The 23,634-nt window shown below is 39.2% G+C and overlaps 2 protein-coding genes across 5 annotated transcripts in view; both read left to right on the top strand.

Moving 5' to 3' along the window:
* Positions 1 to 1,554: 1,554 nt before the first annotated feature.
* Positions 1,555 to 6,129, top strand: TM4SF18 (transmembrane 4 L six family member 18). Its single transcript, XM_059479504.1, has 5 exons — positions 1,555 to 1,938; positions 2,764 to 2,853; positions 3,491 to 3,633; positions 3,730 to 3,910; positions 4,313 to 6,129. The coding sequence occupies exons 1-5, from the start codon at positions 1,762 to 1,764 to the stop codon at positions 4,325 to 4,327; spliced, it is 606 nt and encodes a 201-aa protein (XP_059335487.1). The 5' UTR covers positions 1,555 to 1,761; the 3' UTR covers positions 4,328 to 6,129.
* Positions 6,130 to 8,808: 2,679 nt separating this feature from the next.
* CP (ceruloplasmin) overlaps positions 8,809 to 23,634 on the top strand; it is a 19,664-nt gene continuing 4,838 nt past the window's right edge. Inside the window, exons 1-17 of one of the 4 annotated variants that reach the window (XM_059479745.1) lie at positions 8,833 to 9,001; positions 9,672 to 9,852; positions 10,614 to 10,858; positions 11,776 to 11,988; positions 12,494 to 12,667; positions 13,230 to 13,484; positions 14,669 to 14,834; positions 15,780 to 15,919; positions 16,474 to 16,605; positions 16,687 to 16,898; positions 17,404 to 17,554; positions 19,161 to 19,373; positions 19,729 to 19,936; positions 21,075 to 21,214; positions 21,683 to 21,811; positions 22,379 to 22,485; positions 23,197 to 23,413. In XM_059479745.1, the coding sequence (XP_059335728.1) occupies positions 9,755 to 9,852; positions 10,614 to 10,858; positions 11,776 to 11,988; positions 12,494 to 12,667; positions 13,230 to 13,484; positions 14,669 to 14,834; positions 15,780 to 15,919; positions 16,474 to 16,605; positions 16,687 to 16,898; positions 17,404 to 17,554; positions 19,161 to 19,373; positions 19,729 to 19,936; positions 21,075 to 21,214; positions 21,683 to 21,811; positions 22,379 to 22,485; positions 23,197 to 23,413 (2,800 nt within the window). In that variant the 5' untranslated portion in view covers positions 8,833 to 9,001; positions 9,672 to 9,754. Of the gene's footprint in view, positions 9,002 to 9,671; positions 9,853 to 10,613; positions 10,859 to 11,775; positions 11,989 to 12,493; positions 12,668 to 13,229; positions 13,485 to 14,668; positions 14,835 to 15,779; positions 15,920 to 16,473; positions 16,606 to 16,686; positions 16,899 to 17,403; positions 17,555 to 19,160; positions 19,374 to 19,728; positions 19,937 to 21,074; positions 21,215 to 21,682; positions 21,812 to 22,378; positions 22,486 to 23,196; positions 23,414 to 23,634 lie in introns of all 4 variants that reach the window. The other 3 variants (XM_059479744.1, XM_059479747.1, XM_059479746.1) reach the window with 3 other exon arrangements.

Raw genomic sequence — 23,634 nt, 5'->3', positions numbered from 1 at the left:
TGAATTTGATTATAAAATAAGATGCTCGCTACAAATCTTGGCCTTTGCTTTTAAGAAAATATTTCAGCCAATTATATGATCTTTAAGTTCTGTACTAAAAACTCATGGGGACTGGATGTGCATGATTTTTATGCAGCTGTTTTCTGTGCTCTCTGTGACATAGTGTTGATGACATGAGTTCTGTCTCTGCCTATGAGTCTGGAAAGGCAGGTTTGCTACTAATTCTGATTAGAGGGAGACCTGAAAAAAGTATCCGTAGTGGTGAGAGAGTAAAACAGGAAATATGAGAAGATCAAGAGTGAGGACTTCAAAATGAAGCCTCCTAGGAAAAGAGTCACAGCAGAGAACAGGTAGAAGAATGGTGTAATTGTGTGAGTACCACCCTGCCCATTTCCTTGTATGATCTCATGTTAAGCGATAGTATGGAATTAGTTACAACATGCAATCCAAACAGCTTTTATGAGAGGATGAGAGGGGCCTCATGTGTGACAAGCCTGAAACAGCTCACAAGGAAACACAAGGAAAATACATTGGGATGTCATTGCTTCTAAAAACAGCCTTCCTGCTTTTGATAGAGGTGCCTTTTTTATTTGTTTTGTGGTGGGGGTTTTTGGGGGGATTTTTTTTTTTGGTTTTTTGAGTAAGGTTTTTTTGGGTTTTTTTTTTTTTTTTGGTGTTTTTTTTTTGTTTGGTTTTTTTTGGTTTTTTTTTTTTTTTTTTTTTTTTTTTTTTTTTTTTTTGTTGGTGTTTTTTTTTTGTAAAGCGTAAGGTCATTCTTGAGTTACTTTTCTGGTGACTCACAGGGGCATAAGACTGAAGGCTTGGGCTGTGCTGCAAGTGTTCAAACTGCCCTGGCTCTGTGTTACTGGGATAGTGTTTAGGTGCTCAGGGGTTGGGGAATGATGACATTGATTATGGGAAAGCTGTCTGACTTTGGCTTTGCACTCTGCAAGCAGCAGGCATTTCAAAACAACAGCCAGACCTTTTGTCCTGCACAAGAAGTCACATGTACATAGGTCAGGCTTGTAGCTGTGCAAGCTCAGCGGTAAGAACAGAATGAAACAATTGGAGAAATAGCAGGATTTAATTCGCAAAGTACTGGAGCCGCATAATGCTGTGGGAAAGAGTAATTGATTAAAAGTGTTAAAATAAGTCTGCCTTGCAGTTTCTAACCAGTGTTATTTGGGCTTCTGTCGTCTCTGCAAGATGGCCCAGACTCAGCCGGCTGCTGCAGGTCATTAACTCATTGGTTCCCCCTTAGGGTCCTCCTAATAAATCTCTGTAGTATAAGGCAAAGTGTGGTCTTCTGTACAGAGAGTGGGCATATTTATCTTCTTACAGCCTCCTTCCCTATGCTGCAGTAAGGTTGAAAAACCTTGCTTCTGTCACAAACTATGTTGAGTTTGTGTGTGGGGAGGAGGACATTTTTGAGCAGTCACTAGGAAATGACAGCTTTGAAGTTCCTTCCTGAGTCTGACTCCTAGACATATTTCATTTGGAAGATCACAAAGGAGGATCTTTTAAAAGGGAAATGACTACATAAAGCCATCTTTAACACAGGATAGTGAGTTTACGCAGTGATATTCATCTGTTGTTCTGCTAACTGTTAAGCACTTCTGTTCCTGGACTCACACCCCAGTCACTGGTTCCTGTGAATATGAATTACTGAATCAAGCTGGGGAGGTCAAAATATATCTTATATTGAAGGTGTTGTAAACTTTTATTAGCTTAGAAGAAGAAAACTTCAAGAGTTCTTGAGAGATGGCTTTGGAGACATGTGGAAACTGTTTGAGTTGCCTGCTGGTACCTCTTGCACTTTGGAGTATTGTTGTGAATGTCCTCCTATACTTTCCAAACGGGAAAGCTCTGCCTGCTGCCAGTTACCAGTTCCCCAACCATGAGTGGTATTTTGAAGGCATCTGTTTCTCAGGTGTGATGGTAAGTGCTCAGTGAATTTTTAATGAATTGCATTCTACTGCAAATAATGTTGGATTACTCTTCAGTAATGTAATTGCTTTAAAAAAAGAGCATATGGATTTCTTCAACAAGAACCACTGCAGGCAGAAAACTTAATCAAACTGAAAAAAATAGTATACTGAATGACAAGTTATGTATGTTATTAAGTGCAAATGATATCAAATGATATTGCAGGGTGTGTTGGGGTTTTTTTCTGCTGTCCTTTTGTTTATATGTAATTTATGCTTGCATTATGGAGGCAAACACGATGTTAATTTAATCACCTGTGGGGGTTGAATTAGAGCTCTTTTACCCAAATGAACTTGAAAGACAAATGAAAGTCCAGGTGAATGTAATCAAAAGTTTGCTTTACTGACTTTTTCTAGAGTGAATGTGTTGGTAAGGAAGGCAGCACTCTGATTTGTGCGCCTGTGTCAGCAAGAAGGCGTTTAACTGATGTGTTTGTATCAATAAAATATCCTTCTTTTCACTGGTATTGATTCTTTTGTTTGTGACCTTGGTTTTATAATTTCAGCTTCACTGGTGTGGCTGTGCCCAAGGTCATAGCACTTTACTGTGATGGTAGAGGCTGTACTCTTTGTCTTTCAAGTACAAGACACAAGTACACCAGCAGCCTACTAAAATCCCTCCAGTTCCATGTATGCCTTGAGTAATTGTGCTGTCCTATGGATCAGCTTTAAAATATCAAGACAGCAGAGGAGATGCAGTCCCTGCCTTCCAAAGGTGAAGGAGACTTTGGCTTAGTATCTGCAGTTATCTCACTGACCTTATGATGTTCTCTTACAGATCCTTCTTTTGGCAGTAATTCTAATAACACTGGAGTGTAGTGTATTCTATCGGTGCTGCCAGAGTGAGAGCTGTAACAAAACCTACAGGGTGAGTCTGTGTTTTATTTCTGTACATCACATTAGCATTTGTTTCCAACGCCTTCCTGCTCCTGCACATCCTGCTGCCCTCTCCACTGCTCTGTTTTCACTTCCTTTCACAGAAGATTCTAAATTGGGTTGCAAGGTCACAGAAAGTGTAGCTTCTTTCATCTGGCGCATAAACAGGATTAAAAAAAATTAGACACATTTCCCCAAATCCTTGTAAAATAAAATAAGAACATAGAACGAAGCACACCAGCTAAATAGCTGCATCCCTTTGCCTGTATTATTTGGAAGTGTTTTATTTCAGAAATTACTCAATACACTCTGGGATGCAGACATATTTAATACACAGCTGCATTCCTCTTGTATTTTGGGAAACAACTTTACAAAAAGGGAAGTTTAAAAACCCCACACAATTAATATATAACTTATAGTTGTAGAACTGTCTTAAACTCTGTCTTAATCTTAATTTTGTATGCGTATTCTTACTATTCTTTACCTGCTATTTTTCTTCCTGAGTTTTGAAGACTGGGAAAATCAAATATGAAATTCAGCCCCAAGGAAGTAGCTAGACAGACTGAATGATCATATTTGCTGTTGACACTATCCTCACAAGGTAATACTTCTCTCTCTCTCTACTTCAGAGTTTTATTTCTATTGTGCTAGCCCTGCTTGGAATTGCTTTCTCAGGATACAGTTGCATCATTTTTACCCTGCATTTGATTCAAGGCCCTTTCTGCAATTCATCAAGTGGATGGAATTATATTTTCAAAGACACTGCTGGGGGGTAAGAAACATTGGTGTAACTCTTCTGGAAGAAGTTGTTTACCAAATCAGTAGTCAGAAACATTCTTCTTACTTCAGTCTGGTGTTTCTCTAATAGGTACCTCACAGATTACCCTGCCTGGTCTAAGTGCACAGAACCTGCTAACATAGTGGAGTGGAATATTATTTTACTCTCGATTTTGATTGCACTCAGCGGACTGCAGTTGATCATCTGTATTCTCAAAGTAGCCGCTGAGTTGAAACGAACACTCTGTGGGACCTATTCTGTTTTTGTGCAGGTAACAGAACATCTGAGGTTTATTTATTCAGCATCTCCTTGTCACTGTAGCTTCAGCAATTTCTCTCAGTTGGAGACCTACCCTTTTATTTATGCATTCTCTATGCTACAGCATATTTTTTCCAGAGAATATGTACTGATAATACATTTGTTTGTTTTGATTCATCCACTAATTTCTTGTGGTATACAGAGGCTGGTGGCTGCTCACTCTGACCTTTTAGACTAGGACTGAGAAGAAACAAAAGTGTTTAGGAAATTTATGTAGATGCCAAGTCCATTACTATTATGTCAGCAGAGGTTGCTGAACACCTTTGTTCTAACATTCAATTGACAGACATTCTTACTAATGTGTGGCTTTCACAGAAATGATGAGAAAGATTAGCACTTTTGTTTTTACTTGCAGGCTGGAATTCTCTGAAAATGGCAAGGAAATTGTTGCTGCTTCTCCCCCATCCCCAGAAAAAGAGAAAAATGGCCTCTCCGTAATCCATAGCGGTAGATTTGAGTGCTACAAAGAAAAATGTTGCCCTCGTCTTAAATCTCTATCCATCAAACTTCTGTGTTTTGGATGAAGTCTATTTGAACTGTCTGACATCTACATTCTTCTTCAACTGTCCTGTTGAGCCTGGCAGGGACACTTAATTTTTTTACCCTCCAACTTGTTGTGAAAGTAGGGATATTTTACTATAATGGAACTGCTTTTGTATTGAAATTACTTTACTGTTTTTTCTTAAGAGGATGCTGTAGAACTGCTTTTGTACTCCCTTGTCATTGCTTAGACCATATGACTGTTTGTGGTTTCAAAAGGGCCTGGTTCAAAGCCAGGATTCTGGATTTGACCATCAAGAAGGGTTAGTGCACTGAGTGAAGCCATGATTTCTAAATGAATGAATTTTAGTTACAGACAGACCATGATGGCAATCATGGAAGGAGGTGGGCAGAGCCTACCCTCATCCTTCCACCTTACAAGTTTGTAACTGCAAAAAGCAATTACTGAAAAAAAGTCTATCAAGTCTTTTTGTGGTAAAAAAGGCACCTGGGCCTGATTGACTTATTGGACACACAGGTCTGAACTCAGCTCTACTAATTGGTACATTTCAATAGCTGCACTGGGTTTCTTTTCACTTTACATTTAGAGGAAATTTTTTTTTTCTTTCAGTCAGGTATGATTGGACTTGAGGGAACCTTGTGAGCACCCAGTGCTGGCTTATTAATATTCTTCCGAGTATCCTGACCTTGCTACAATGAAAGGCTAACATTCCTGACAATGATGATCCAATGAAAAAGAATAACCTGTTTTAAATTAGCAGCTAAAAGGTATTTTTACTGTCTCAGAGAATTATTTTTTCATTCTTAGTGAAAATTCAGGGATTCACAATGAAATGGACAGCTGGCTCATTTGCAGTTGCATGGCCAGCATTTGACTGTATTTAGCATTCGTGGTTTTGGGAGTTTTTTAAAGTTTTTTCTTCTGAGCCCTAAGAGGAAAGAGAAATATGTACTTCAGACTTGCAATAATGCATGTATGCCTATTACATCAGAACTAGTGCAACTCAGGTACATTGTCATCAAATACTAAACACTGTTAGAAATGCAAACCATACAATAAGTGTCAGCTTTGGGTAAATTATTTAGAAAAAATTAGAATATATCAGTCATTTAGTTCTGTTTCAAGACAATGTTGAGTTTTTGCCTTCATATTCCTTTGTCAGATGGTTTTGAATAGCTGATTTCTTCCTGTAGGATTTCAAGAATGCATCTAAAATTTTAATTGCTTAGTTTCTTTTAAGTTGCAAGAAGTATAAAGTAATTAATAATATCTAAAAATGGGGCTAGTCTTTTGGGAGATGGTTCAACCTGGCATGGATTGTCAGGGATGCATGATACAAAGGCATGATGATAAAATGAGGACTGTGTCATTGCACACTTGTTTTTCTTTAGACTTAAATATGTGACATATCATTTATCTTAAATTATAATCCTGCATTTTTATGGATTTGTGGATGTTGTTTGTGAACAGAAGGAAAAGAAAGAAAACTTAAAAAGCAACCTGTACTCCCACCAAACATCTCGGAGAATCTTGCTGATTTCTTGCCTACAAAATCTGGATCTGTCTTTATCATTTTTTGTGTGATTGTGCCTGGTGAATTTACATTTCCACTGTATCACAGACATCTCTTAATTTTGGAGCTTAAATTAAATAAAGAGACATGTAATATAGTTCTTGTTTGGCTTCCTGATCCTGCAACCCTTTTTACCCATAATCCAGAATCTGGCATCTCCATTACCATAACCAGCCTCAGCTGCAACTTGGTGGTTCTGCTTTTAAAGATGCAGTTTATTGATTTGAAATTGTTAAGAATACTAAAGGCTAACAGCGGGCTGTATTTCCAAATTTAACAGCCAGTTTCACACAGGCCTTTTGGATGTAAGGCAAAGTTAACCTTGATCTAATTCCTGATTCAAACCTAAGTATATTGTCTTTAAAAAGCGGTGCTATGAGCTGTCTCTGGTAGCAGAACCAAGATTCCTGCAAAGGATTTTAATTAACTGGCTGGAAATCTAGAGTAACCAATGATCCTGAAGGTGGTGCTTGAGGCAGTGTGACCGTGCAGCTGCAGAACTCAGACCTCGCTGCACAACCGGGAGAAGCGGCCCCAGGGCCAGAACAAGGCTTGCACCGCGCTGGAATGTGCAGAAACCCCTCTTTGCTTTGCGCAAGAGTTCCTGCGCACAAAATGCTGAAATCCCCACGTGAAACACCCCAGGCACAGGAGGAGGAAAGCTGCGGAAATGAGTCCATGAGCTCCCGGCAGAGGGGAGTTAGCGCTGAATCTGCAGTAGGAGTTGAAGCATTGTTTGTCCCCCGCAGCCAGTGCGTTTCGCCAGAGCGTCAGGATTCTGTGTCTGGGACAGTAATGCCATTCATTTAAAAGACTGCAGGTGGAAATCACAGCAGACATTCAGTTTTGTAGTAAAATACCGTGGAGCCCCACCCACACCTTTGCATTTTAGGGTATATTAATATCTGTGCAGGTAAAAGTGACTCTGGCAAAACTACAATTTCCTTATTGTTCCCATTATGGATAGAGGGGTTTTCCACATGGAGCAGCAGAGGATAAACGAAGCTGCACCAGCTCTTTAAATGGTGTTTAACTGCAGAGGTTTACAGGCAACCAGAGCAGCAGCATGGGCAGCAGGCAACAGACACACATCATTCAAATGCAAGGATTGTGAAATGGTGGGGGTTCGATTCAGCCTCGCTGTGTGATCTTATGAATGATATATATATCTTTGATATGCATATCTTATGAATATGAATATATATGTGACATTTTGTCAGAATATTCCATTTGGGGGTTTATTTATTCTTTTCTTTCAAGGAAAATTTTGGAAGTAAAATATTTGCTTTATCTTTTCAATGCAATTTTGGGGATTTCAAAAACAGTCCGAGTATTTCAGCATCCTCAATATGAGAAATTAGGTACTATGGTTTAAAACAATTAAGGAGCGTTAATGACACCAAACTGCACACCCATAATTTAACGAATTAAATAGGGTCTTTTTATTTAGGTCCTGAGAGAAGTTTCTGCTTTTCAGACACCTTCTGAAGATAATAGAGACTTCAGAAACTGAGGTACTTTTGAACTCCTTAAGAATAAAATAAGAGGAGTGTGTTTAGGCATACAGATGATCTGAAAGTTTGGGGGAGGTGCGATTAAAAGCAGGAGTGGAAAATATTGTCAGAAGTTTTTGTTATATTTTTACATTAAAAAACCATTCAGTTCTTTTGGAAATCAAGGAAGAGAAATTTAGAATATTTGGAGGTGTGAGGCAAAGTAAAGCATATACTTTTACCCTCAAATAAATGTGGAGATTTCAAGGGTATTGCTGGTGTTGTTTTATCTCTTCCTCAATCAAATGGAAATCTGAACAAAAATATATCAAAAACCTACATACTCATGAACAACTGATTTATGAAGGAATGACTTTGAATTAAAGTATTTTAATAGGAGGTAAAAGCTTTCTCATTTTTACCTCACCTAATTTACAATTGGGGTATTTGCAACCCCAATAGGCTGATCTTTACACTGCTCTACTTATCTTGATCTGTGGCAAAGGAAAAAAATCCCTACAGAAATAATTTTGATGATGTGACATCAACCTGTGAAACTCCAGAATTTCATCATAGATTTGGGCAGATTTCAAAATCTCAGCTTTGGCTTTGTCATTTAGAGAGAAGTAGAATCCTTAATTTAATCCAGATGTGTAGAAATATGAAGAAATGAAATATTCTGACAGTGACTGATAGGAATAGTGATTAAAATTTGTGAATTATCTTATACCATAGTCCTGGTGAATGAGACTTAGATTTTTATGTCATTAAGGTAAAACTGCTATATTTTAGTTATATTCTGAATATTAGTCTTCTATCCAAAATAATCGTAATTTTTCTGCTCAGTATTAAAATAGCTGCAAAGGATATCCTGCTTATTACAGATAATTTTAAGTTGTCATACAATGGAAACTTGTAATTTTAGTTTAGAATGAATATAATTGTGTCAGTGCTCAGAGCACAGATGACATTTTTAAAGAATTCCCAAGTCTGTAAATCCATTTAAATCTGCTTTCAATTCAGTGGCAAGATTTGCAGTCTACAACAATCTGAATGCTATTTTGTGTGATTGTCGGTTGGCAGAAATAGAAAAAATTTCTTTGCTTTTCTGAACTGATGAAGTTACCAGAATCTTTTGTTTGCTCTTGACACACAGAGACATTGTGCAATTGTTTTTATTGTTTTCACAAAAGCAAACAGGAGCAGGGAGGGGGAGTTAAGGATATGGGGAGTAGCAGAGATAGGAGCATATAAAAGGAAATTGCATGTGTCCATCCTGTGTTTTTTATTTCATGTTTTCCTCAAGGTCCATGAATGCAAAATGAAGCTATTTCTCCTAATCTGCTTGCTGGTTTCTTGCTGTTGCCACGCTGGGGCAGTGGACCGGGAGTACTACATTGGCATTAGAGAGACTGTCTGGAACTACGCACCGGGCAATGCCAACGCCATCTCTGGGCAGCTTTTTGCAGCAGAAGAGTAAGTAAAGCAGTGTTGAGTTCTATTTTACAACTTCATCTAGCTTAGTCACCAGGGCTGTACTGAAAACTTGGTGAAGGCAGTGAAATGAGTCTTGGTGTCAGTGGATTTTCTGTCAAACATATATGGGAATTTTGATTTTTTTTTCCTGGGTTGCTTGAGAATTGCATTCCAATGCTGTGCTAATTCAAAGCCTTGGAATATGCAGTAGAGTGTGAACTTGTTGTAATGAAATATTTACTCAGTAGAGACTAGAATAAGACCCTGAATGTCTAATGGTGTTTAATTTTGAATGTCTAAGGTGCTAGTGCTGAAGAGATGGTTTTTGTTTTTAAATGCAGAACTGACAAATTTAAAAACAAATTATAAATTTAAAACTTTCCTACTGAGCACAGGTTTTCTTTTTAGCTATTCACTGTCGGCAGGGATGGTTTTCACTGGTGCAGAAGCACAGCTGGGTGTTTCACCTGCAGTGGAGGAGCTGGGTTGCTCATTACCAGGCAAAGAGGGTCCTGTGTAGAGTGAGAGCAGTGAGTAGGCTGAAGATTTGTAGGGTGAGGAGGGCGGAAGCATTCTGAGGTCTGAATAATCAATGAAGAAAATCCAGATATAAAAGGCATCAGAAAAATATTTCAGAGAGGAAAACTGTTCATTTCTTCTCTTTTTTCAGTGCCTTAAAAATTATATAGGACTGTATCAAAGCAAAAACAATGATGAGAGAAATCAGAAATTAGAAAGTCAGAAATCTCAAAAATGCAGTTCTCATTTAATCTGTGGATGAGGGATTGCAAGATTTCCTGTGGTTTGTTTCCTTTAGCGAGAGCCTCAGCCATAACCTGCCCCTCAATCAGGTGAGATGAAGCAGTTAGCTTTTCATTTTTTCCACTCACAAACTTTGGGAGCTGCAAGGCACTGCCAGGGACTCAGCAGGCCAGTAACTCTGCCTGGGGGTGGGAGCCGGGCGCGCTGTCGGGGCACGGCAGAGCTGAGTTGCGGTACAGCGAGCCGCTGCTGTTCACCGCACTTTCACTGCTTTGCCCGGGTCTCCGCTGGCAAGCTGCGTGCTGCGTTAGTTTCAGGTTCTCGGTGGTTGTATGCCTGCAATGGAGCCGTCCTTTGTATTGCACTTTTCAGTTTCAGCTGCTCTGATTCTCCTTCTCCACCTGGACGCTTTTTAAAGGTGTGCTCGTGTAGAGATTGGTGTTTATGGGGGCAGGGAAAAACAGTGCAGGAGGAATACTCTACAACTAAATGGCAGCTGTTTAAATGGTCCAAGAAGAGCCGTACCGTACATGTTCAGTTTGGGTTGCAGCTCAAGAGCCTCATGTACTCAGAATTATAGTAACCGAGCCTTTTCTCTCCAAGTGGAGCTCTGGTCTGGCGTTTTAATTACACTTCTGACCTGCACTTGCCAAGGCACCTACAATTCCTTCCCCATGTGCTCAAACAATACTCCACCTTGTAGAAAATGCTTTGCATTTTTGGGCAGTATTAACTTATTTCACCACAAGACTTGCATGTAGTTGTGCACAGTGCTGCAGTTACCTGGTCTTTATTTGAGACTATTAATTAAAAACCACATGACAGATGCATTTATGTATTTTCTTTACAGGCAGGCTGAAGTCTTTCTGAAAAGAGGACCACACAGGATAGGAAGCACTTACAAGAAGGCTATCTACATTCAGTATACTAATCATTTATATGATGTGATAGTTGAAAAACCTTCCTGGCTGGGTTTTTTAGGTCCTATAATTAAGGGAGAAGTTGGAGATTCCATTACTATTCACTTGAAAAACTTTGCTTCCAGAAACTACACGCTGCATCCCCATGGTGTAAGATACACAAAAGAAAATGAAGGTAAGCTTGATTCCATTCTGGACCAGAATTTATCAAAAGTTAATCGTCCCTTTGAGTGTAAGTGGTATTCTTCTATCAGAGAGAAGACTGGTCAAGTAAAAAGAGATTTAAATTAAGACACAATCAATTTAAAATTGGAGCCAAGTTTGAGAAATTTTCAAGAGTAAAATACAAAGCCAAAAGTGGAATTTGTGAAGGAGGCAATTTTAGATCAACATTTTACCTGAAATAAGAATATTTGTGTTTCAAACAAAATAAAGGTGTAAAGGTATATAAGAGATTGAGGTATGGAGGATATATAAAAATTTGATGCTGTGAGGAAGACATTGTTAACAATAATAATGTACTGCTCCAAATTCTTAACACTAAACTTATGTATATAGTATATAAGATACACAAGAATTTCTTAAAATGGGTAAACAGATACTGCTTAATTTGTTTTCACTATAACTAGCATGTGACACACTCTGGCAGATCAAAACAGTGTATTATGTAGCAGTACGTACACTTTTCAGAATTATTTCTGTTGCTATCATTCCAGCAACACCTATATTCCTTCAGGGCATATGCAATGTTTTAGAACAGTTTCCAAGATTAATATTTAACAAATGTTTTACAAATATTTGAATTATTCTCTTTTTTACAGGAAGCACGTATTCCCCTCCAAATAAATTAGGGACTAACTTTAATGGGCCATTAATTGAAGTACTCCTATGAACTTCAAAAGCCAATGAAAAGATTCCTAACGAGAAAGAAAACATCTACTCATCTGATTTAAAAGTTGTGGGGTTTTAACCTGTGTTCAGATGTTCAGTCCATTTTACTGCAGCATGTAATCAACTTTCACATGGCAGGTGCCATCCTAGCACCCCGTTGTGAGTGTGTTGTGCCAATGGTGACTGTGCGGAATTCTGCAGGTGCCTTTTATCCCGACGCCACCAAAGACCTGCAAAAGCGAGATGATGCTGTCGCGCCTGGCGGCCAGTACACTTACACGTGGGATGTGACAGAGGATCAAGGTCCAGCTGAAGCGGATGCAGACTGCATAACCAGGGCTTACCACTCCCACATAGATGCTCCCAGAGACGTTGCCTCAGGGCTTGTTGGGCCTTTAATAATTTGCAGGAAAGGTAAACCATAAATAAATAAGTGAGTAAATAAATACACATGCAAGGTGATTGGTAATTATTATTGATAAATACCAGTGAAAAAATTTCCTGGAAGAGGAGAAGATTACAATTTATTTTGAAATAACTGATTTTGGTCTTCTCAATCAGCTGCCTTCAATAGTGTAGGAAGTAGTCTGATTTTGTGTATGAGAGTGAATATAATTTGCAGAATGCTTTGTTCACAAATCCATATGAGTGAGATGTGCTATGCTAGCAATGTGCAAGGAATTGTAAATACTAATATAAGAAAGAGATTAACATGCAATATTTATTCTCAGTAATTTTATAGAATCTATCAAAAGGGATATTTTGTTTCTTAAGTGTGTCTATAAGTTCATGTATACAGTCAAGGAAAGTGTCAAAACATGAAGTAAACAGGGTCCAGCCCTACTGAGACTAGAGTTAAAACTGACAAAAATATTAATGTTAGTTACCAAGATTTTGAATGTACCCTTTTGTTTTTCAGATACAATGAATAGGGACACTGATCAACACTTTGATGCTGAATTTATCCTTATGTTTTCTGTGGTGGATGAAAATCTCAGTTGGTACCTAGAGGACAATATCAGAACATACTGTTTTGAGCCTTCCAAAGTGGACAAAGATGATGAGGACTTCCAGGAAAGCAATAAAATGCACTGTGAGAGAACACTATATCAATGTTGCTTGTCACTGATCTCGTAAAGTAATATTTTTCTGTCTTGTCTCTTTTAAAGATGAATTGTAGAATTTTTTTTTAATCAGAAATATTTCTTAGAGGATTAAGACAGATTCTTTTAAATAAAAATTTTAAAATTTAAAAGTGATGGCAAGTATTGTACAATCAAATCTTTGGAGTTGTGGTATAAAATTCTTAGGGCCATGAAGATCTTTGCCAATGTAATTTTCCCAGGCAGTGTAAACAGAGTTGTGTTACTTTGTTCTGTTTGTTATTTCTGAGCTCTGTGCTATAATTTCATAGTTTAGAAAAGCAGTTCTTACTGTTAGTGTAAACAAATAAGATACCTCTGGCTCTGGCACATATTCCAGAATCATAGCTATGTAGAGGAAGCATGTACTGGCAGTGATTTTCAAAAGTGTGGAGCCTGCTTTTGAAGCTCTTTCTATTTTGAAGAATAAAGCAATGGTTGTATGATACCTGCATTTGAAGAAAACATCCTAAGGTCTGTGAAATTAACTGTAATAAATTACATTTATTTTAGCAATCAATGGATACATGTATGGATACCTCCCAAACCTCACAATGTGTGTGGAAGATAAGATAAAATGGCATCTTTTTGGCATGGGTAATGAAGCTGATATCCATTCAGCCTACTTTCATGGACAGACTTTAATAGAAAGGCATCATCGAGTTGACACCATCAGCCTCTTCCCAGCCACATTCATTGATGCTGTCATGGTCCCGAGGAGCCCTGGGGAATGGCTGCTCAGCTGCCAAGTGAACGACCACATCGAAGGTACAGTACAAGTTTCAGTGATCAGAATTTTTTACCTTAAGAGTTTACTGAGTCACTTTTGCAGGGCTCTTGACCTGGTGATATGCCAGGCAATATTCTCCTCTAGGTAAAAAAAACTCTCAGAGTAATTGAAATGCCTACAAGTGCATTAGATGGGTTTGAGCCTGTATCCATGGGAATCAAGGGATTCTTTTCCCTAATGGACATCAGCAGCAGCTGGCAGCACTTAGCCCAACTGCATTTTTGCAGGCCTCGCCGTTGGACAAAAAACCAGCATGATGTTTGTCCCCTGCTTGAGATAACTAACCACAATTTTCTGTTTGCCAACAGGAAAGTTGGGGCTCATTCCATCTTTGAAAAGGGGCACAGAATAGGCAGGCTAACTTGCCTGCTGACAAAGACATGTTTTGGAAAGTGCATTCATGAATAAGCAGAGATGTTCTTTTTGCTTCTCTGCATTGTCCTGTGTTTTCAGTTTTAATAGCCATATTAAATACTTAGAAGCTAATTCCAGGCTTTTGAATGATCTATATTCCTGTGAGCAAAGTGATTTATCACAGAAGCGGGAAAGAACACAGAACTGAAAATCATTCTCCAGGATTTGAAAAGTCCAAAATAAAAAGTGTGTAACCTACAGATTCAAAGACACAGAGGTTCCAAGCTTTATCAGATCAAGCAGTATCCTGATACGGCTGAGGCATTCTAGCCAAGACATAAACCCTAAAAATTGGCCTGATTTGTAGCCGTAAAAGGGCTCTCTTCACTATATTATTTATGTCTCCAGCAATCAGATTTGCTAACTGCTTCCCTTAGGATGCAGACTTGGGAGTTCCACAAGTAAGTTGTTTATATTTAGATAGAGGACGGTCAGACTTGGCTGGATGGTTCATGGACAGCACCGTGTCCACTCTACCCTAATCCTCTTTGCCATGCCAGTGGCAGCTTTACAAGCAGAATGCCCTTTACCACGCCTGTCTGCCTGCTGTGGATACCACGGCTGTGTTTCCATATCCTAGCTCAGCTGGCACACCTTCTTTTATAGCATTTATCTTCCATTTTGTGATTTACACATCCATCAGTGGTGGGCGAATTGTCCAGGGAACAGAAGAGCTGTTGGATGCAGGGAAAGAGAAAACAAAATGCAGTTCCTTCTGCCCAGGTTTCTCTACCTCTTTTTTTCCCAGGTGGTATGCAGGCCCTTTTTAAAGTAGAAGATTGTAAGAAATCCACACCAGGTCACAGTGAGAGTACAAAGATAAGACAGTACTTCCTTGCTGCTGAAGAGATCATCTGGAATTATGGCCCATCTGCAGTGAACCATTTTACAGGACAAGAATTAATTGTTGACAGGTAAATGCCTCTAATTAAAGAAGTTTCATTTTCCAAGAAGAATTTATTTAAGCATGCTAAATAAGGTAAGCATATGGCAGAACTGACTTTTAAGAATAATTGCTCATTGTCCTCATCTGTGCTTACGTATTAGTGCTAGAATAAATATCAGACCAAATTAGGTCATTTGTTTTCCCTGTAATCTTACCTTAAATTTTGCTGCTATGTTAGTTGTTTCACTGTGATTAAGGTGAATTATTATGTCATATATAGGCTATGACTCCTTATTATTCAAGATCGTTGATTATCCTGAGTTAGGGAACAAAGCAGGAGATCATGACCATAGCCTTCAATGATGAAACTCATGCTAACAGCATCTCACATAGAAAACAAATTTCAAGAGATAGCTTTGCCCTTTACACTGTGTTTACGTATTCATGACCTGGAGACACGGAATACATTGATTCCTCAAGTTTTTCATCTGCTTGCTCTTCCACAAGCAATGCGGCACAGTTTGAAAATTTCTTGGAAAACACTGAAAGCTCCTTTCTGAAGGAGTAGAAGTGTCGAGTGAATCTTTTCACTTTTTATTTAGATGTTACATATTCTTGGTATTTTTATTTGCTCCTGTTTAATTTTTGTAACTTCTAATTAAAAGAAGGGTAAATTCAAGATTATGAAACATTGACTAGAAATCATCGTTAATGAGTCTCTAAGCAGACTGGCTCTGTAAGGGCAGCTCAGCACAGTGGCTTTTTCTTAATGAGAAGTTAGTGAAGGATAATGGATTCCTGCACATCTTCTAAGTCACTGCATATAAGTGTGTGACCATACCACTGAAAAGAAACCCAAAAGACAAACTCAGCATGCCATAGCTCTGAAAACAGAATTGAGGTCTGACTGCTTTTTTACAACTGAGCATTTTGAGTTGAAGTGCTTGCATCTTTTGCAATTTCTTTTACACAGTGAATCTCACATCTTTTTTGAACAAAGTGAGACAAGAATTGGTGGCTCCTACAAAAAAGCAATTTACAAAGAATATACAGATGGCTCTTTCACTGAACATAAAAAAAGGCTTGCAGAGGAAGCACACCTTGGACTCCTAGGTAAGAAAGTCTAAAATTTTTTTGTGTCAAAGATTTATGAGAGTGAACAGTCACTTCCACTGGTTAGTAAGCAGTGCTCCAACCTCCAAGGAGAAGCCCTTAGCTCTCGCTGCCTCCAGCAGTCACTAGTGCCTGTGGTTTCCCCCAAGGTGTAAAGAAGCTCTTGACGCAACGCTGCCACGGTACCCAGCTTCCCTGCAGGAGCATGCCATGGTCTCCAAAGGTCAGGCTCTTAATTACAAGGCCAGGCTAGGCAGATCTAGTTCTATTGACAACCTTGCTGCTCCTGGCGTGGGTTGGTGCTAATGTTTGTAAATCGCTTTCCAAAGGGATGGAACTGTCCTGAAAGTCACTGGGCCTCCAAGTGAACTGGAATTGGTTGCTGCTGGGCAGTTGTGTGATTCAGGCCACGTGCCAGGGACCTGGCCTGTGGCCACAGAGGCCCAGGGGCATTCCTCGTGCAAGGGAAAAAGGAGCCAGCCACTGCATGCCATAAATTCAGGGTGACCATTTGATAGAAATATCCCATAATTAGACCGTGTACACTTTTCCAGGACCTGTGATCAGGGCTGAAGTGGGCGAGCGCATCAGGGTGACCTTCCGGAACAAGGCCAGGCGCCCGTTCAGCATCCAGCCGCACGGCGTGCGCGTCCGCAGGAGCGGGGCCGGGGCGCGCTTCGGCAGCGGTGAGCGCTGCCCCTGAGCTGCAGGTGAGAAATGAAAGGATGTGCGCTCGGCATCATTCCCAACCCTGATTTCTGTAATAGGTACCGAATCGCCAGCCTCTCATGTGAGTCCCGGCGCCACATTTACATATGAATGGGATGTGCCAGAAGATGTGGGTCCCACCGACCAAGACCCAGACTGCTTAACCTGGCTTTATTACTCAGCTGTGGATGCAGTCAGAGACACCAGCTCTGGCCTTGTGGGGCCTCTCCTAGTGTGCAGGAAAGGAGCTCTGCTTTCTTCTGGGAAACAGGTCAGTCAAAGAAGAAAAATGGAAACATTTGCATTGCCACAGCTGAATCTGCTTTCTCTTCTCAGACTGCACCACCTCCTCTCCACATTACAGTTTCACCAGTGTCCTAAGGGGAATAAACAACGTGAAGAAAGTAGGGTTGGTTTTCAATATGGCTCCAGATAGACAGTCACTGCTATGTGAAAACACCACTGTCATGAGCTGCTACTGGCATTCAAGTCTCAGATAGGCTGAGAATCTCTAGGAAAATGTAGAGATTTTAAAGCTCAAATACAAACTCGGTTCCAGAGGTGGTCGTTGCTGATAGAATGAACATTAGCAGTAGATACTTAGTTACCAGATACAGCAATTACAGAGCTTTGAGATTATCAGAATGCAGTATCAATGTATGCATTTACTCTATTTTGTGACTTGTACTCATAAAATATTGCAACATAGGAGTTTTCCCCCTGACATTTTCTGTTCATTCATTTCTACTTTCCCTTCTACTATTTCTTCCCAACAGAAACATGTGAACATGGAGTTTTTTCTACTTGCCACAGTATTTGATGAGAATCTGAGCTGGTATTTGGATGATAATATTTTGATGTTTACACTAAGTCCTGATAAAATTGACAAAGATGATGAAGACTTCCAAGAGTCTAACAAAATGCACTGTAAGAAAATTATAAGTTAGTGAAATATTAATTTCTGCAGTAAGGTTTTTACTTTAATGGTTTCATGTTTGAGGAAGGAAAGCTGTATAGTGCAGACACCTTTCATTCCTTTCCAGTGGGAAAAAACCCCAAACATTTCAGTGCAATTCAGTTTCAACCAAATGTGGTAGTTTAAAGTACAATGCCAGCTGTTCAAAGTGTTGCATGACAGTTGAGGATTTAGCATGGTTATGTACCACTTTGAGCAGATAGAAAGAAGAATTGGGTCTTCAGCCTGTATGCAACACTATGAGTGCAACCAGTCAGCAAGACAAGACTGACCTCTGCTTTGCAGATGGTGTAGTTGAAAGGAGGTTTTTCACAGAGTTTCAGTGAAATTGAGGCTGGATGGGACCTCTGGAGATCACCTGGTCCGACATCCTGCTCAAGTAGGGCCACCCAGAGCCACTTGCCCAAGACCATGCCCTGATGACTTTTGAATACCTTCAAGGATGGAGACTCCACCATCTCTCTGGGCAGCCTCTGCCAGTGCTTGGTCAGCCTCACAGCGTTTCCTGATCTTTGGAGGGAGTCTCCTGTGTGTCATTTGGTGTCTGTTAGTGTCAGCAGGGCTTCTGTCCCTATCGCTGGGTGCCACTGGGAAGAGCCTGGCTCCATCCTCTTGGCACTCTCCCTGAAGGTGTTTGTACAGGTGGGTGAGATCCCCCAAGCTGCCCCTTCTTCAGGCTGAAGGGTCATCACAGCTCCCTCAGCCTTTCCCTGTAGGAAGAGATGGTTCCTTGTCTCTTCATCATCCTTGTGGCCCTTTGTTGCCCTCTGTCCAGTGTGTTCATGTCTTCCAAACGAGGGAGCCCAGCACTCAGCACAGCCCTGCAGGCGCGGCCTCAGCAGTGCTGAGCAGAGGGCAGGGATCCCCTCCCTCCATCTGCCAGCTAGACTTTGCCTCAGGATGGCTCTTTGCTTCTTTAATAGGGCAGAACTGAGTTTCACACTGATCGTGTTTTAGTACTGCAGAAATGTTTTTCAAGCTCCATGGGAAAGAGATGTTTTTACCCTCAGGCCCTAACTCTGCTAGTAAGACCTAATCTTTAAACATATTTGTTTTATGCATTTTGAAAACAATTCCCCTCAGGCCCTTCCTGTTTACAGAGTCTTGGTGCTGAGCATTCAGTAGTACCTGAGAAGCCCAGGATTTGAAAGTTTTGCAAAGGGCTGTCCAGAAAGGGTTAGTAACTCAAATGAAAAAACCCCTCTGATTGCCTCCACTCTACACCTGCAGGGTGTTGCAGGGTATAAAACAGGATCTTTTATGCATCCTGTATACATGACAAGTAGAAAGCAGGGAAATTTCCAGTCGGCCAAGGTAGTGATATGTGCTGTGGACATTGAAAAGGGAAACTGTTGAAAATTAAACACTGGGGTTTAAAAGTTGTTTTGCTTGAATTGATTCTTTAGTTTTGTTAATGTGATAAAAGTTTTTTATTATTGATATTTCAGTCAGTCTAAGGCATGACATTACATCTGAAGTGTTTATTAGTTAATCTCTATTTCAGAATTAAGTAGTATATTAATCAAGGTGGCTTTTGCTTTCTCAAATCTTCTATAGCCATTAATGGTTATATGTATGGAAATCAGCCTGGTCTGGAGATGTGTAAAGGAAGTGTTGTTTCCTGGCATTTGATGGGCTTGGGTTCAGAAGTTGATGTCCATGGGATATACTTCTCAGAAAACACATTTGTAACTAAAGGAACAAGAAGGGATACAGCAAATCTGTTTCCACATACAGTTCTTACAGCTATTATGAAGCCTGATTCTGAAGGTAAATGTCTTATTTAAAAATCCTGTTACTAATGCAGCAACTGTTACCTATGAATGCTTTGTGCATAGAGACAAGCTTTAAGTAGGTGGTATATTGATCCTGGTGCTAAAACTATGCACAGTTGTGTTTGAAGGGCAGCAAACTGTAAGGACTTATGTTCTTAATGCTAAATCCTTGATTTTCCTAGCTCCTCTGTATGCTGAATTTTATTACTACAAGTAGCCATGCTGCACAAAGATTTTGGACAGCATGAGATAATTGTATTAAATGAGATAATTATATTAAGATATTGCTTATATGAGCAATAATCTGTGTCTCAGTCTCCCCAAGTCTTTGTTTCATTTATGACCCCTAGGAGTTTTTGAGGTGTCCTGCCTGACAGCAGACCACTACACTGGGGGCATGAAACAGAAATACAAAGTGAAAAAATGCCACCGGTGGAATGTAGATTTATCTATGTATTTGCATGAAAAGATTTACTACATTGCTGCAGTGGAAGTTGAATGGGACTATTCTCCTAACAGGACATGGGAATTCGAGCGGCATCAATACCATGAGGAAAGGTACTTCAGAATATACACGGGGAAAAAAATGCAAAACAAAAGTGAAGGAGCAACTCACTTCTCCTCTGAAACTTTTCCTCTTCCAAACATTTCTAGACACACTTTCTTTTCACAAACATATTTTGGGTTCACTCGAATTTCTCCTTCCCCAGCAGTGCTGCCATGTAACTGAGCCAGACAGCATAATGCTTGAGAAATCACACAGATCTTCTGTGGGACAGGTGTAGATTTTAATGGATCCTGGATAACGCACGTGCATGTTATTTACTGATGTTGGTAGTCCTTGACGTGGAAAGCTTAAAATGTTCATTGTCATTTTATCTACGATGACTATGTCCTGATAAACAAGGTCTTTATCTCATGTTTATTTGTAGTCTGAGTAAGGTTCTTTGACCCCTCTCAATTTCATGAGCTTACACAAGATATATTCATGAATGAATTCACTGATCATGAAGCTTCTTGTCTTGGTGTTTTATTTCCAGTATTTGAATCTCAGTGAGAGAGAACTGATTGGATAAACTAATTCATGCCAATTAGCAGAAAAGGCTAAACAAGAATGATGAATTTCTGTGTTCTACCTGAATAACTTGAGTAGCAGATTATAACTGTATTTTGTTACTAACTTAATTGTATTTTCTTCTTTTTTCCTCAGTTTGATAGTACATATTTTGCCCTGTATACCAGTGGACTCTGACATAATTCTAAGCACAAGTAATATGGACTATGCTGTTACCAGACTTTTCCCCCCCATATTGTGTCCACTCCCCATGCAGTTCAGGTTTACAAGTTTTAGGCTTCATTTCAGACGTACACTGAAGTTGCCAAAGGCTCTGTTTTTCAGTGTGCAAGTTGCTGTGTGTCTTCACGCAATTTGTGGCATTTGCCAGGCCAAGCACTCAGCATTTTTTCAAGTACCATAGACTTGATCTATTTATAGTGGGGTTTTTAACCTTCTAAAGGGGAACCTCCCAGCTTAACGTTTTCATGCTGAAGATACTTGCAGTTTATGAGATTACTGTTTCAGTTTATGAGATTACTATTTCTTTTGAGCCAGATTCTTGCTTGATAGTTAATTGACATACCTGCAAAAGATGGTCTAAAATACATGAAGGAATGCATTTCTTTCTTCTTTTGGCAGCCCTGGCAATCCATTTTTAAATAAAGATGACAAATTCATTGGCTCAAAGTACAAAAAAGTAGTATATCGTGAGTACACTGATCAGACATTCAGTACTCCCAAAACCAGAGCAAAGGAGCAGCAGCACCTGGAAATTCAAGGTAAAGTCATCATGTTCAGTTTTAAAAATGCAAAATTGCAGTCACACAAATCAAAAGATACTATTTGAATAATATTGAGTGCAGTTCTACCCACAAAAAATTGCCTCAATCTAAATGGAAAACCTACTTGGAACTGCTACTTTTACTGCAGTGCTTTCCCTGCAAGATAGCATTGCTTGCTCTACAAGGAAAAAAAACCCTTTTGGTTTGCTGCTTGGTCAGAGATTCTAAGTCAGCATAAAACTGGGCAGCAACATCCAAACTGACTTCAGGTTCACAGTAAGTGTTCAGAACTTGAGATGTAGAGGCCTAAATTTAACATCTCAAGTTGGCATGTCATAACGAACATTTTCTTTATACAGTTTTCATCTGACTTATAAGCCAATGTTGTGAATTGGAACACAACAAACTGGCTGTCCGTTCTGATGTTTTGTAAAACCAAGTTAATCTTTCTTTTCAATCCAACAGGGCCACTGCTTGTGTCAAACACTGGAGATAAAATTATAATATTTTTTAAAAACTTAGCATCAAGACCTTATTCTATCCATGCCCATGGAGTGAAAACAGACAGTTCTGTTGTTGCTGTGACTAACCCAGGTATCAAACCACCCTTTTTTATTTCCAGCAGGTAACATCAAGACTTCTGGTAAGGTTTAGCAAGCTTCCAGAAGCAGGATAAACATAATTTTTGTTTGTCTTGCCTCAAGTTCTTAAATTTTTGATGCTGATTGTGACAAATATTTCTATAGTTCAAATGCCCCTCATAATTATTTCTGTGTGTCTTAGCCCTTGACTGATCAGTAATTTTCTGATACAAAAAAAGGCTGCACCTTTCATGAAAGCAAACGGGTTTGGCTCCATAGGGAAAGCATAGCTTATGCCATTACTTCTCAATTTCTTCTGTGATCTTTACAAAATATTCAACCGATGGTTAAGTATGGTGAACAGGACAGTGCAGACACACTCACACACACAAAACCATTGTCAGGAAGAATCATGGATCTGCAGAAGGGGCCATCAGCTAGCCAGTGCAGTAAATGGAGGGAAGGGGAACTTCAAGACAAATATAATAAGCTGTAAATGGAAATAACATCTGCTTCATGATGACCACCTGGGTCAGCACACTGAAAACTTCAAAAATTAATTGATACTTATTTAATTCAGGTGATACAACAATGTATGTTTGGAAAATCCCAGAGAGATCTAGTCCTGGGAAAGGAGATTCACACTGTATTGCGTGGCCATACCATTCAACAGTGGACATCGTTAAGGTATATTATTGATACCAGTTTTGTTTGTGTCTCCAACATAGATATAGTCAACGTAGATGAGTTTGAAAACTTTTCTGCTTTCTCTGCTAAGGTATTTCCCCTATTACCATACCTTTGAATTTATATGCTTCTTGAAGGCAAGTTGAAAGAACATCAGGGCAGAAATTCAATGCTACAGACATTCATGGTTTTCTTCCTGATTGTTCTGCTGTTAGTATAGATCATCTCACATTCCCTTCTTAAAGCTAACACTTCATCGCTTGCTCAATATCTATCGGTCATCTGGGGGAAAACTAAAATGCAACTATGAAACACAACTCTGCCATTTTTTACCAAACATGAATTAGCTTAACATAGTATTTTTAATGGAAATGAATGTATTCTTGCCATTGTCTCAATAAATACAAACAGTGTCAACAAGTATATTTTGAATGGAAATCAAGCTCAAAATTATAAAAATAGTTTGAAAAAAGACCAGTAAATTAATATGGAAGAAATGTTTATAACAAGAGATGAAAATAAAGCAGTCTTCATTGAACTTGATTTCTGCGTAACATGTAACAGTGGAGAAATAACTTTCTTTGACATTGGCTTCTCTTCTTCCCAGATACTGATAGCTGTGAAGATAGTAAAAGGATTCCTGCATGTCATGGAAAGTACTTCTGTTTAGTTATATCTTCCAGTTATGTGGGTTTTCATTTGTCATTTCAGGACACTTATAGTGGATTACTAGGCACACTCCTTGTGTGTCACAGACATTACCTGCCATCATTCCATACTAAAAAGAAACTTCAGTTTGCTCTTCTCTTTATGGTTTTTGATGAAAATGAGTCATGGTACTTGGATGAAAACATTAAAATGTATTCTACCAACCCACACCTTGTTGACAAAGAGGATGAGAGATTCCTTGAAAGTAATAAAATGCATGGTATGTTTCCCTATTTAGTTCATATAGCTCTGGAAATTCTACAAAATTATGTATTTGAAAGTGTATGTATATAAATTCAACTTTCTCAGCCCCTTGAATTTCCAGTTCCAGGACAGAAGGCCTGAAAAACTTTGCTCAAACTTTTTTTGAAAACACTGCTAATGCCAGCGAATGACTTTTTTTTCACAAGTTAAAAAAATCCTTACCAACAACAAAATCCC

The sequence above is a fragment of the Ammospiza nelsoni genome, chromosome 10, assembly GCF_027579445.1.
Source record: "Ammospiza nelsoni isolate bAmmNel1 chromosome 10, bAmmNel1.pri, whole genome shotgun sequence".
In the NCBI taxonomy this organism is placed as follows: domain Eukaryota; kingdom Metazoa; phylum Chordata; class Aves; order Passeriformes; family Passerellidae; genus Ammospiza; species Ammospiza nelsoni.
The sequence above is the reverse complement of the archived record's forward strand: the minus strand, read 5'-3'. Positions and strand labels throughout refer to the sequence as shown.

What these genes read in the sequence shown, in the direction of transcription:
- TM4SF18 (XM_059479504.1), top strand. Translation starts at nt 1,762, where the DNA reads ATGGCTTTGGAGACATGTGGAAACTGTTTGAGTTGCCTGCTGGTACCT. An exon ending in GCTGTAACAAAACCTACAGG is followed by an intron (nt 2,854 to 3,490) that starts GTGAGTCTGTGT and finishes TCTCTACTTCAG; the next exon opens with AGTTTTATTTCTATTGTGCT. An exon ending in TTCAAAGACACTGCTGGGGG is followed by an intron (nt 3,634 to 3,729) that starts GTAAGAAACATT and finishes TTTCTCTAATAG; the next exon opens with GTACCTCACAGATTACCCTG.